Here is a 14,319-nt window from a genome sequence, read left to right as displayed (position 1 = left end):
CCTTTGTGCATTCACTCACTGTTTGCAGGTCATGATGTGCATTAAGCCCAGTCTAATTTTGTCTGCAGATCCACGGACCAGCCAGTCAGCACGTCAACAACAGCACCATGACAGTCAGCACCCCTGTACCTGCAATCCTGCACAGGGGCCCAGTTGTTGAGATCCACCGGGACGACTACAGGAAAGAAGCTTTCAGGAAGGGCAAATGTCTCTCCATAGGCATCCAGGTATTTATGAGGCTGAGGTGGGTGTGGAGAGCCTCAGAGGGGGGGCTGGAGGATAGACCTGAAGCACTTCAGTAACTTACATACTCAGTAAAGCTTGGTGCCTACAAACCACAAGACAGGGACATTTCATTTGACCAGTTCCTCACAGTTCTTGATTCAGCCTTTTACTTTGGGCCGTTTGTGTATTTCAGACATGTGCAAAGTCAGGCCTGAGGTCCATTTGTATTTCCCCCTCATCTCTATAAAATGATTTATTAATGGCCCAGATATTGAACACACCCTGAATTATGTATAAATTTGCATTTTCTGCTGAGTGCACACACGAAGCAGACGTACGTCTAAAACACCCCACAGAAGCCTGTGCTGAGGCTGATGGTTAAAAGGTGAGGCACAGCGAGTTCTGCAGAACAGAGGACAAACTGCCAGCCCACGAGTCTGACCCTCTGGAGCATGGTGGTGACTGCAGCAGTTTACAGCAGTTTTCTCCTAAATGTGTTGGTCTCTATTGAGGAACTGCAGATCAGCCTGTGTCAAGATTTCAAATATTTCCCATCCCAAAGTAAAAATATTTGAAAAAATGTTAAAATGCTTTGCAAAGTAGAAAAAAAGGGAAAAAAATATTCACAGAATCACCCAAAACCTCACTTTGATTCAGTTTTACATTAAAGAGACTGTGAGGACAATCTATCTGAAGTGGAATACAGCGCCACCTGCAGCTGGAGTCTTACACACACTATCATGAAGATGTGACTCTGAACAAGGCGTGTGTTTGATTTGGAAATGAATGGAGATCAGATCTTCTTTTTACTCGACTTTTCTTTGTTCAAGACAACTTTTTCCCAGATCCAACTCCACGATGTAAGGTATTTATCAACAGTTAGGTAGAGCTACACTTTGAAACCTGACAACAAGCTAACTTTGTCAGTTTGTCCCGTAGTTTAGTAGCTGCTATATTTATCTCTACTCACAGCCCGTTGCTCTGAGACGTGTCTGTGACGTTAGTGAATCCTGGTTCTGTCCTACCAGAGCTCATCTACCAACTCCAACCTCACCAAGCAGAGCTAACGTAACCTGGCTCTTCATTTTATTGATAGACTCTCAAGTTTGAACAGACCACTGCAGAATAACTGCTGACTGTGGGTTGGAGGCAACATTAGCACATACACATTAGCCCCTGTGTTAGCCTTTAGCCTGTGTATTAGCCGTTAGCTGGTGCTCTATCTCTCTCCTGTTTGTCTGCTCTTCTCTCCTTTTTCTGTCTGACAGTTAGGCTCCAGTGTCCACCATCACTACAAAATTAATCACAGAAATCATTTTCAGCAGAGAAAAACACAGATCTCTCTTCTCTCTACAAAACATCATCAGCCGGCGTGGTGTTGTCATAGAGACTTAGACGTGCTGTAAATCAATCCAGTCCTGCTCAACACGATCAGGAAGCTAAGAAGTAGCATTTAGGAATAACCTTTATTGGTGCTGATAATCTCTTTTCAAAGTGTGGATTAGGAACAGGCAGATATCTAGAAGAGAGACTTGAGACTTGTTGAATGCTCAGGTACATGTAGTCCACTGGGGTGGAAATGTTGGTACCTTTATATAAAAATCTAATATTTGTAAAAAAAAAAAAAAAATATGAACAATTTTTCCCCCACACTGAGAAAAACAAACAAAAACAAACAAAAAAACACTTCAGGAAAAAAAAATGTTGACACAGGGGTTTATATTCCATCAGAAGGTTAAATGAATGATGTGAAAATGTGCTTCATGAACACAGAGTTAATAAGGCACAAGAGAGTACGAGTCTGTTTAGATATGGAGGATATGAAATGTGTGGAGCTAAAAACAAATCTGAAACTGGTGCCCTCAGCATTTTCACAGAAAGAAGCCACAAAAAACATCTGAACACTGTAGAAATACTTAACTTTAAAATCACAAAGATAAATGGATTTTCTGTTTGTCACTTCTAGGTGGATGGACCAGAGGAGCTTCCAGATCCAGAGGACCCATCGAAATTCACCTCAGTTGGGGTGCAAGTAGAGGATGACAGAGGGTGAGGAACATTTTACGACTTTTGATTCAGAATTAAAAAGTTCAGTGCTTCCCCAAACGTAGAAGAAGTATAATAAACATATTCATGTGTTTGGATTTATGAGAAAAGCTGTTTAAAACAAACAAAACAAAGTTAGTTTAAAACACAACCTCAGTTCACAAAAGTTCAGACGTGTGAAATGTACATAAAAACAGAATGCAATGATTTCCACATCTCATATTTTTCTAGCAAACCCCGCACATCAACACAGAGTTTAAACAGTTTATTAAAGTAAACGTGAACAGTGAATTAAACCGTGTTTGATGCAGGTGTTGTGGAGAAGCTTCGTAAAGGAGTCCGCTGCAGGCACATGGACCCCCCCTTTACACGGGCCTGTGGAGGAGGAAAGCAGTAGGAACCAGGAGAAGGGGGATGGGGGGTGAAGCGAGAGCAAACAGGACGTGGGGGGGTTAGGAGCGTTTAAATTAGAGGTTGAAGTGTGGTTCTGATCCTGAAACTCAGGAAACAACAAATCGAAGTCAGACCTTCTTCTTGATACCAAGGATTAGTCCATGTTGAATTTAATGGCAGCAACAAATCTCATTAAAGCCATGGCAGAGCCGTGTTTACCGCTGTGTAGCCTCCCCTCTTCTGTCAACAACAGCCTGTGAAGGTCTGGGGTCTGAGAAGTCCAGTTCATAGAGTTTTTGGAGGGTCTGATGCCAGACTGTAACTTCTTATCAGTCCTGGGTCTTAGCGGGATTTTTCCTTCATGGCAGCACACAAATATGAGGGTTCACCTCGTTAGCCTAAATGCTAACTAGCAGGCTGTTATACCTGCTCACTGAGGTGGTGCCTGACATGCCAAAATCTCACCTCTGGTTAACTTCTTTCTGTCAGGGTGAAGCATTTCCTCATGTATGACCTTCATGTATTTATTTTATATCCAGGCTGACCGAGGGTGGCTCAGAGTTAGTCTCTTAAAAACCTGGAGAGGTCAACATGAGCCAGCTCTCGCTCAGCTGCTCTCGCTTCTTGAAAAATAATAACCCAGACAGAAATTACTGATTACAAAAAACCTTGGTGATCTTTGGAGCTCTGCGTCTTCCCAGCAGCCCTCTGGGCTCTGCTCTCTGCTGGACTCCCTGTTCACACCCACCTGCATGCCCCCCTTAGTCCAATCATCAAAATGACACCTGATAAGACACACCTGTCAACACGCGAGTTACTGCAGGGCTCTGATGACTGGGTACCAGGACCATACCCTCCAGTTAAACATCATTGACACAGAGAGCTGACTGGTCCAGGGCAGAGGACATGCTCTGCAGTCTGACCTCAGTACATGGAGTCAGCTTCTTGTCCATAACGCTGAGCATCCCGCCAGCTGGGTCACTGTCCTCAGCTGTAAGCATTAGGCAGGGAAATAAAACCTCCTGAGCACCTCGCCAGGGTGAAGCTGCCGCTCATAAAGGATCACTACACCCAGTGGCGTAGGAGGGAGGCAAACAGGATCATCAGAGCTGTCTGCCTGCTGCCATCTGGCACACAGTACCCATCATCCAACCCTGCGTCAATAGGTGGTGTGGAGAAACAGCAAAGTTCTGCTGTCAACTTTCTGCATGAGGCTTGAATTTTCAGTGAGGAGCTGTAGCTGACGCTCAGACAGGAGCTCGTGTTTTCCTATGAATGACTTTAATCACAGCTTACGTTAACCCTCCAACAGCTGCTTTAGCCAAACATAATCAGATGCCACAGATTGAAAGGAAACTTGGAGAGGAACAACACCTTTATGAAATGTTCTGATGCCTCTCCAGAGTTGGCCCGGTCCGTGTACCAACGCTGTGTTCTGCTTGAGACAGATTTGGAAGTCTGGCTGAGTCATCTCTGACCGCCCTGTAATTATTCTCTCTCTGGCCACAACAAACACCCACACACTTCCCTGCAGAGGTTATTCTATAGGATACCAGCTGAAATAACTGAGGACACTGCTTGCTGCCCTCCAGGCTCAGAGCAGTGCTATTTAGGTAATGAAAGCTCTGAAATGCACAATCACTGTGATTCTCTCAAATAATTCTGACCACTGCTTTATTTTTAACTTTGTCAGTCTTTAAGTCTTCAAATCAGACTCTGAAGTCCTTGATGGTGTCCCCAGTGGACCATGAGAAGGTCAGATACTAAGTGCAGAAGTTTAAACATCAGACAGAGCTTTCCATCCATCTCCAGACAAAACTCTGTCATGGCGCTGCCCAACCAGGACCAGGTGACTGTAGTAGAGGAACCTGCAGCCTTGTCCCAGAGTCCAGTTTCAGACATACAGCTGTGTGGAGATGAGATGAGTTTCAGACATACAGCTGTGTGGAGATGAGCTGAGTTTCAGACATACAGCTGTGTGGAGATGAGATGAGTTTCAGACATACAGCTGTGTGGAGATGAGATGAGTTTCAGACATACAGCTGTGTGGAGATGAGCTGAGTTTCAGACGTACAGCTGTGTGGAGATGAGTTGATAGCCAACCTTTCCTGTTATTTGCCCATTGTCCCACCATGCTGCGTCAGGGCAGACACCATGACCAAGCCCTGGCAATCAGACACTCTGATCTGCTTCAAAGTTGCTTTCCAGTTAACTATTACATTTATTCACAGATTGAGTGTTTGGAAACATTTATCACTGAAAACACAAAAATGTAGCTCTTAGTTATTTACCATGTACATTACCTGAGTCCCTGGGGTGGGGACAGCAATGCCATCAGAGGACCAAAGCCCTCTGTCCCAGGTCCCTTCCACCAGCTCCTCTGGTTGGATACCAAGATCTTCCCAGGCCAGCCAAGAGATATAACCTGTCCATCAAGTCCTGGGTTCACCCCCAGATGGATATGCCTGAAAGACCTCATCTGTCTCCTCTCAGCCTAGAGGAGCAGCAGCTCTACTTTGGGCCTCTTCCAGATGTCTGAGCTCTGAACCTTATCTTTAAGACCGAGCCCAGACGCCCTGCAGAGGAAGCTCATTTCAGCAGCTGGTATTTGCTCTCTTGTTCTGAAGTTTTGGCAGTGGAAAGCCATGCCCTCTGGCTCAGCTCACTCTTCACCACAACAGATCAGTATAGCGCCCGGGTCACTACCGACACTGCTCTGATACATCTGTTGATTTCTTGTCCCACTTTCCCCTCATTCCTGCACGAGACCCTGAGATACTTGAACTCCTCCACTTCTCTCCTGAGACCCTGAGCAGGCAGTCCACTCTCACCCATCCAGCTGAGATCACAGCCTCAGGCTTAGAGACGCTGATCTTCATCCTGGCTGCTTTGCACCCAGCTACAATCTGCCCCAGTCTGGACTGGAGGCCAGTGTTTGGTGAGGCCAATGGGACCACATCATCTGAAAAAAGCAGAGATTGGATCCTGAGACCCCCAAACAATGCTGTCCAATAAAGTAATGAACAGAATCAGTGATAGAGAGCAGCAGGGCGGAGCCACATTTCAGTGGGGAACCCTCTGGGCCTTCAAGGTATTCAGTGAAGGCCTAATAAAAAATATTGAAAGAATTTTTGTAATCCTAAATAATTATTTTATTTCTTTATTTTGTTTTATTTTGTTTTTATTTATTCATTTTACTCAATGAAATCATAGCAATGAGTTTTATATTATTTCTATAAACTTGACCTGGCAATAATGGGTTAATATAACTAAATGGAAAATGGACCAATCACAATTTTCCTTTTGATGGTATCTGGGTAAATCAGCGACACATTCTGGCAGGCAGGGCCTTCAGTAACTGCAACGAATGCCTGTGTAACTCAAGCGAATGTGGCCACAGTTTGACAATGACAGCTGTCTTAGCCAATCATATTTTGTTAAATTGTGGGCGGGATCATTTCCTGACATCTTCCGGGTATTCGCTAATACCTACCAAACACCGCCTCCCTGCTCCTCTGCACTCAGACGGGGCATATTTTACTTGACCAAAAACACAAATAAACGGACTCCCACTGAAAAACTCTAATATCGGTCTGCATTCACGCTTTATTTAGAGAATTTTCGGCGCGTTACTTTCACACAAAAACACAGCTAAATAAGGCTCTAGTTCTCATCGTGTCGTAAAACGGCGCTACCTCTGCTACAGAGCCATAGCTGGCTACGAGGCTCTCTCTGCTTAGTGTATCAGTCATGCACGGTGTGTGCCAGATATAAACAAGCGCAGGTAGTCTGCCAGGACGAAGAGACACGATGAGAACTAGAGCCTTATTTAGCGGTGTTTTTGTGTGAGAGTAACGCGCTGAAAATTCTCTAAATAAATAGAATAGAATAGAATAGAATAGAATAGAATTGAAAATACTTTATTTATCCCCGAGGGGAAATTCAGGAGTCACCGCAGCATTTAAGAAAACAAAAGTAAGAAAGAGTATAGAAAGTGCAAAAAAGTCCATAAGAAATTAGATGACGACATCTCGTCCACCACTCATCCACCACTCTCCAGTCCTGCCAGTCTCCACCTCCACAGGGTCCAGGACTGAGCTTCTTCAGCAGTCTGTTCAGTCTCTGTCTCCTGGATCCTGTCTGCCCACAGCAGGCGAAGCTCCTCCAATGTGGCGCCGGCGATGTCAGCTCCGTCAGCCACGTCCGTGAACAGCACGATGCCACTGGGTTGGCACAGCTAGCTCGTCCATCCCCCGAGGCTAGATCCCACGTTCCCAACAACGATGGATGGAAGGACAGGTCCACGTCGTCACCTCCCAGCTCACATCCGAGAACCAGCACGTCGTCCTCACCTTCTCCTCCTCAGCTCAAGGGAAATCATCAAGCCCTACACTAGTTAGCATTGACATGCTACAGGCTGCTAACAGCTAATTTCGCATGTAAACAATGCAGCCATGGTTACATGTAGGATCTCCAGACAAACATGGGAGAAAAGTAGTAAAAAAAATATCGCCGAAGCCACAAAAAGTTTGGTGTCCGTGACCGACAATGAACCATACAAAGTAATGATCCACTCCAAATACAAAGATGACGTGAAAGAGACAAAAATATTACAAGAAACGGACAAAGACGAGAGAGCTGCTGCAACAGGCAGCTACTTGGGCAGCACCTAGCAACGGAATAGGCATGAAAAAAAAAAAAAAAAGCGTGAATGCTGACCGATATCAGATTTTTCGGTGGGAGTCCGTTTATTTGTGTTTTTGGTCAAGTAAAATCCCCCGTCTGAGTGCAGAGGAAACTGTCTGACGAGCAGGGAGGGGGTCTTTGGTGCGTGCGCCCTGGGCTTCTGCTGCACTAAAACACAGCTGTAGGGGTAATTTCTGCCCTAAACCTTGTGATAGGACCCAACTTGTTCCATCCCGGAGTATCACTTTAATGGATAAACGCCTAACTGTAGCTGTGAGAAAGTGAGGAGAAAAAAGAAGATCTAGTTGGCAGAACGTGAAGAGAAATGGCGGAAAGTAATGGAGAAGACTGTGTGGTTGCTGGATTACTTGAAACTCCGTTTTTTTTTTTTTCAATTTTATATCATATTTTTTTAAAATTGCATGAAGTTGTGTGAGGTGTTGCAGTGTTCAGGCACATGATAAATTTGTAATCCCACAAAACTATCAATATACTAAACTTCCATGTTACATGATTTTGGCTATTGTTTTTATTTCTTGGTTTGATTGTTTATTGCCACGTGTGGTCCCATGGTCCTTCTGAAGGCCCAGTGGCTAGGGCCACGGTTCGCCACTGCCACATTTCATCCATTACTGGAAAAATATCAACAAAACAGAGGTTAAGTTAGGTTTTAAACCATGCAAACAGATCGTGCTTGTTTTTTTTTTTTTTTTTTTTTTTTTTTTTTACATTTCTTTGTTGAAAACCCCAGAGGTGGCTAATACCCCTTTTCAACCAGTGCTTGTTTGGTGCTGGTGCTACTGCTTAGCTGGTTCTTGTCATGTTCTTCTAAGGACTGGCTCAGTTCTCCATCTGCAAAAAGCCAAGGTGGACCAATGTTTGATTTGATTTAATTTTGATTTTTTTCACGGATAGCCCCTTGACATGTACCCTCTCATTTTGAGGGGGTCCTTACACATGTCATTGTAACACTGGTATGTCACTGCATATGATTTTGGGAGTGTTTCAAAAAAGGCAGAAGGTTTTTTATTGGCATTCCTTGTAGTGGTTTTGACATTATTTTTCCCGACCCTCAGTCCCCTAGGTGGAGTGTGATGTAAGTATTTGTGTGCACATGTAGGCAGTACATAGAGCAGAGGAGAACTGTGAATGTGCAACCTTGAGACAGAAATGACATCCTGTCATGTAGGTGAGATAAATAACGGCTGTTTGCTCTGCTAATTAAGGGATCACGGTACAGACCTGGTCTATAAGAGAAGTAATGCACTGCTGCTTCAGTTTCGCCTCCATTTCAAGTTTTAAATGAAAAACTCTAACAAAATAACTGGTGACTGGCTTGGCAGCTTTTCTTTTAGAGAATAGGTGTTTTCCACCCCTGATTGTTGCTCACAGGTACCCTGGCCTGGTGCCTGACGTAGCTGTGCTCTGCTCTGGCCCAGCAAAGAGTTGGTGCTTGCTAAGCTCCACTTTTGAGCACCTGGAGCCAAAGCTTGGTCTGTGGAAAAACAAAGCAGCAGAGCTGAGTCAGGCTGGAACTAGCACCAGAACCAGCTTGATGGAAAGGGGAATTTACCATGTTAATGATGGTGTCCGTGGAGACAGGTTAATTGAGGAAACACAGCGATGTCTGCTCATCAGTTGTCTGATTTCCCATCAATCAGCTCAATGAAGAAATTTAAGTTTTTGCTTTTGTCTGTTCTTGGATTGGCCTGTCAGTGAACTACCCTGGAGTAAAGGGGTCAGTTTTTCACGGTCTTTCTCTCTCTTGTGGTCAGGTATCGTCGGTTCCAGCGCTCCAACAGTGTGACAGCTGCTGTGCAGGTAAGCTTCCTGTGCTTTTCTAACTCAGTTGGTTGCTGCTGATGTCTTCAGGTGGTTAACTTCCAGATGCTTGTAAAGGGCTCAACACCATAAGTGAAATCAGGGTGGGATGGTTCATTTCATGTGGATTATTACCTGATCAGAGTGAATGCAGCCTGCTCAGATGAGCTTGTAACAAAGACCTAAGCTCAGTGACACTCCCACAGAGGTGTCTTTGCATTGGTTGGACAAACTTTAACACAGTCCCTCAAATAACAGTTTGTTCACAGACACAGGTCTTGAGATGCTTGCATTTTTCTCTTGCAGGCAGATCTGGACTTGCCCGACCGGATGGACACCCCTCTGGACTCAGACACTGACGTGGAAGTCCTGTCGTCTGGTGCCATCTCTCGACAGTACTCTCGTGATGCTGCCACGTCAACCGTCAGCATCCAGGGCTCAGGGAACCACTACCACGCCTGTGCCTCTGACGACTATGAGGATGTAGGGTTCGACCCGTCCATTCTCCCTCCTCCAGACCCCTGGATAGACAGCGTGACAGATGATCCGCTAGACGTCAGCTTCAACAGCTCGTCTATCCTTGAGGTAAGTGGGGGGTGGAGGGGAATTCAATGAGAACAAACCCAAGGATGAGATAAATACAGCTTCAGTGCTGTCCTTTTTAATGCTTTTCTAATATTTATCTGGTTTGATAGATGAAATAAATGTCAAGTGAAAAGAGGGGACTTGTTATGCAAAAAGGAAAAGAAAGAAGAAGCTTGAAGGGATTGACTGTGGAGTCTGTCTCTTCTTACAGTGTTGTATCCTCTCTTACCCAATCAGCCGGATTAAAACAGCAACATTCATCTAGATCCAACTTTTATCACTCAGAGAATAAGTTAATTAATCAAATTAAAGTCCTGCTGGTATTATTGTCAGAAGTTTGAGTAAACAAACTCCATCTAAAGGAGGGGAAACTTGTCCAGTCTTTCAGTGTCTGAGTATTAGTCACACAATGGACTCGTTCTTATACGACACCTTTTTGGTTTTCTGACCACACAAATTGACTACAGTGTAAATTTACAAACTGACAGAATTTGTGATTTTTTGGCTGTTTTGCAGAGAATATGAATGACAAGAGAGAAACTTTTCTTTCACTCATTATTACAGGTTGGGTGGAGCCATTTATTATTAAAAAAAGAAGTGTTTCCTTTTGTTGAATCATCAACAGAAACTTTTCTGAGGAATGAAGAATGACAATCAGTAGAGTTCAAACTCTTGTTCAGAAGTGAAAAATTAGGGACCATTGTCAGGTAGACCAACAAAACATTCATCAAAGAAAAACCCACGAGTCACTTCAAGCTGACATGCAGGACTCTGAAGAAAAGTGATTTTGCTGCTTCAAGATGTTCTTGTAGAAAAATGGGCTACATGGTCACAAAGCGTGCCGCCAAACAGCACCAAGCTGCAAAACATCTGGAACAGACTCATTTGGAAAGACGAGACCAGAACACAACTTTTTAACCACAACCACAAAGGGTTTGCAAGAGTCAACAAGGCCCAGAATGAAAAGTGCACCATTCCTACTCGTGTTGTCAAAAGTATCATTTTATCAGTAAATAACGATCCTGAAATTTAGCAAACAATTCAATATAAAGTTCCCCTAGAATCGATAGATCAGTACTCAATATCTTTCCCTGGTTGAACATGTGCTGGCATCAAATATACACACAGAGCGCACACAGAGTGCATGCAGCCCCTCCCTCCCTGAGTCCTGCCTAGTTGAGAGTGAGAGACGCTAGCTTACACTGAAGTCCAGCTGTGGTGGGTAACACTGTCACTCCTACTAGCACCTTTGGCGGGTTGAATTATTTAATTGTAGTTTTGCTCGTCTCGAGCCTCCGTCTTGGACACCAGCTCCCGGTGTTTAGCTCCTGATAACGTGATTGAAACTTCACTCATGTCTTTTTGGCTCTCTATTGTAAACAGATTCTGAGTTTTGAGTCACAAACTAGCGCCAAAACTCCTGTAACTTTTTAAAAGTGAGGACGTTCATTGGATGGAGCTCATTTAAACTCACATTGCACTGATCTCACCAGCAACACTCACCTAGAGCAGGGGAGGGGAGGGGGAGAGGAGAGGAGAGGAGAGGAGAGGAGAGGAGAGGAGAGGAGAGGAGAGGAGAGGAGAGGAGAGGAGAGGAGAGGAGCGCACGTAGAGAAGAGAAACTGATCAGAGATATGAGAAGCTGTAGGAACATTATTTAAACCTCCTAAAAAACAAACATTTATCACAGTTACATGTAAAAAGTTCACTCTGAAAATACTGTAAACAAACCAAATCATTCTAAATAAATGAAACTTATGGTCCAGTGTGACTTATAGCCTATCTGCTGTTTTCATCTTCATGACGCATATTTTTCTTTTCTGTGATACGACTTCAAAAAAAAAGTATAATTATGCTACGAAGTGACATAGTCCAGAAAGTATGGTACTTGGTTTATGACTGAAAAATTACTGTTGTAAATAAATATCTAAGCAGACATTTTTTTCTTGCTAGTTTTTCAGTTTAGTTTTTATCTTTTCAACTAACCTTCAAACATAACAAATTTAATTCAATGCAATAATAAACTTCTCCTTTAATTACCTTGTCTTAATTGTCTGCATATTCTCATATTAAAGGAGCACAACCATTTTAGAACTGAATTCCTGATTATGGGGTTAAACATTTATGTAGTCTTGATTTAAGTGTAAACAGAGGTCATCCACATTTAAAAAGGTTGTAAATCTAGTTCAAGTAAACATGTTTTTGTCTGCTTTCATTTTCATTTCAAATGCTCTGACTCTGAGGCCTTAGTTTGAATAAGTTCACTGTACATATCTTTATTTTCAATTGCATTTAAGTTACTTTTAAATGTGTGACAAATATCAGAGGCCTTTAACTAAGTGCCCTACCTCAATACAATTGCACTGTTTTTTGTTGTTTCAGTTGCAGCTAAGTAAATGTGTTCTGTACTGTTCATTAAATAAAAAGAGAAGTTTTTGCACTGAAAATCTCAAAAATCAATATTATTCAAAATATTGTATCGAAGTTAGAAATCCAGTATCGTGACAAGCCTAATTCCTACCGTAAAACCCGGAGCTGGGTTGCTGAAGTTTGGGGATGTGTGAACCACAAAGGCACAGGAAACTTGGTGAAAACTGTTGATGAATGCACCGTGTTGTCAGAGAATACTGGAGAAAATATTATCTCATCAGCTCGAAGCTGCACATGGGACGCACCTCCAACATGACAAGGATCCAAAACTCAAGGACACATTACAGGATTCTTCAACGGACGGACCTGAAAAAGTAATGATGGTTGTTTGGGCGTGCTCGTATCCCTGCTGTCGTGGAGAAAGCAGGGATACAAGCTGTACACATTAAAGTGAGAGCCTGTGGCGAGTGAAGTCGTCAAAAGTATTTCAGTACCTCCTCTCAGAGCGCCACACACACAACAGGATCACTAGTCGCAAATATTAAACATGCTCATTATCTACAGTCTCTCAATCCGAGGCCATCAGAGTGGCTCAGACCAGACAAAAACACTGGTGACACACCCCACATAGCAGGAAAGTCAGACACCGTGTCACTTGCAGACATCAGATAATCAGGCCTTTGCTGGCTTTGATGGAAAGGGGAGATCCGGACAAGAATCAGCCTCGTTATCCTGCAGTGTGGACCCGCCTCTAACATCATTGAGCCGCTCTGAGGAGATCTCAAACGACCACTTCATGTTAACAGTCCAAAAGACTCCCAGGCTTTCTACCAAGAAGAATGGGCAGCTTGACCATCTGAGAAAACAAAGAGCCTCATCCACAAGCGCCAAAAAGACTTCAAGCTGCCACTGATGTTAGAGAGGACACGGTGCTGAGAGCTGGGCGTGTAAACCTCTGATCAGGGTCAGTTGGGTAGTTTCTGCTGTCATTCTGATCTAAAAAGAGTCATCACTGTGGTTTCATGATAAATGGCTACACCCAACCACTGACCATGAGTGACAAGAAAGTTTCTCTCCTCTCATTCAGATTCATGAGAAAAGGCCCAGAAATCTTATGAGCACAACTGTGCATTCTCTGGGATCAGGACAGACACGCGGTTCTCGGTTGTGGCTCTCTGAGTCTTCCTGGTGTTTTTTTCAGTTTTAACCCAAACAAGTTAACCTTTCTTTTAACACCTTCCAGTTGTTTTGTCCATCACTAATCAACTGGTTCTTAACCAATAAAACAGGCTGTAGTTCACCATGGCAGCGTGCTTCTGTCAGTCACAGCCAATCAGGTGAGGCCGGCGTGTCTGCTCATGGTGTAGTAAGTGTGAATGTCTGCGTGCAGGTGGTGCAGCGGTCAGTGTGCCAAAGAGACGGACGCTGGTTTTTGAAGCTGTTGCAGGCAGAGACTGACCGCCTGGAGGGCTGGTGCCGACAGATGGAGCTTGACCAGCGAGAGAACGACCTACCTGAAGAAGGTGGGTCTGTGTGAGTGGGTCTGAGCAATGGGTCTGAGCAGGTGGGTCTAAGTGAGTGGGTCTGAGCGGATGGGTCTGAGTGAGTGGGTCTGAGCGGATGGGTCTGAGTGAGTGGGTCTGAGCGGATGGGTCTGAGTGAGTGGGTCTGAGTGGACGGGTCTGAGTGAGTGGGTCTGAGCGGACGGGTCTGAGTGAGTGGGTCTGAGCGAGTGGGTCTGAGTGAGTGGGTCTGAGCGAGTGGGTCTGAGTGAGTGGGTCTGAGCGGATGGGTCTGAGTGAGTGGGTCTGAGCGGATGGGTCTGAGTGAGTGGGTCTGAGCGGAAGGGTCCGAGTCAGTCGGTCTGAGCAATCGGGTCTGAGCGAGTGGGTTCTGAGAGAGTAGGTTTCAGTGAGTGGGTCTGCGGGCTAGGTCTGAGGGAATGGGTCTGAGTGAGAGGGTATAGTGAGTGGGTGGAGTGAGTGGGTCTGAGTGAGTAGGTTTTGAGGTTTTTGCTTAACACAGTTTTTGTTTTTTTCATGTTTCAGTGTCTGAATGGAGGACACGTATGGGGTTATATTTATGCCATCAAAAACGGAATATTGAATTAAAAAATTGAATTTGAAGCGCATAATGTGTACTGAAAATTGTTTTGAAAATGAATTTATTTTTTTTATTGAATTACTTCTTTAA

General features: G+C 44.2%; 1 protein-coding gene and 1 long non-coding RNA gene across 5 annotated transcripts in view; one reads left to right on the top strand and one right to left on the bottom strand.

The window, feature by feature from the left end:
* Positions 1–14,319, top strand: part of LOC141803786 (disks large-associated protein 1-like) — a 124,539-nt gene that overhangs the window by 95,165 nt on the left and 15,055 nt on the right. For all 4 annotated transcript variants that reach the window (XM_074687786.1, XM_074687787.1, XM_074687785.1 and 1 more), the window contains 5 exons: positions 69–227; positions 2,192–2,274; positions 9,126–9,171; positions 9,478–9,756; positions 13,517–13,649. In XM_074687786.1, the coding sequence (XP_074543887.1) occupies positions 69–227; positions 2,192–2,274; positions 9,126–9,171; positions 9,478–9,756; positions 13,517–13,649 (700 nt within the window). The remainder of the gene's footprint in view (positions 1–68; positions 228–2,191; positions 2,275–9,125; positions 9,172–9,477; positions 9,757–13,516; positions 13,650–14,319) is intronic.
* LOC141803787 (uncharacterized) lies at positions 2,575–3,385 on the bottom strand. The gene is made up of 3 exons (XR_012599607.1): positions 3,130–3,385; positions 2,799–3,021; positions 2,575–2,646 (listed from the first exon to the last, which is right to left on the bottom strand). It is a non-coding gene; the product is annotated as an uncharacterized LOC141803787 (long non-coding RNA).

The sequence above is a fragment of the Halichoeres trimaculatus genome, unplaced genomic scaffold (genome assembly GCF_033239565.1).
Source record: "Halichoeres trimaculatus isolate MK-OKI-2021-1 unplaced genomic scaffold, fHalTri1.1 fHalTri1_scaffold_15, whole genome shotgun sequence".
Taxonomy (NCBI): Eukaryota; Metazoa; Chordata; class Actinopteri; order Labriformes; family Labridae; genus Halichoeres; species Halichoeres trimaculatus.
The sequence above is the reverse complement of the archived record's forward strand: the minus strand, read 5'-3'. Positions and strand labels throughout refer to the sequence as shown.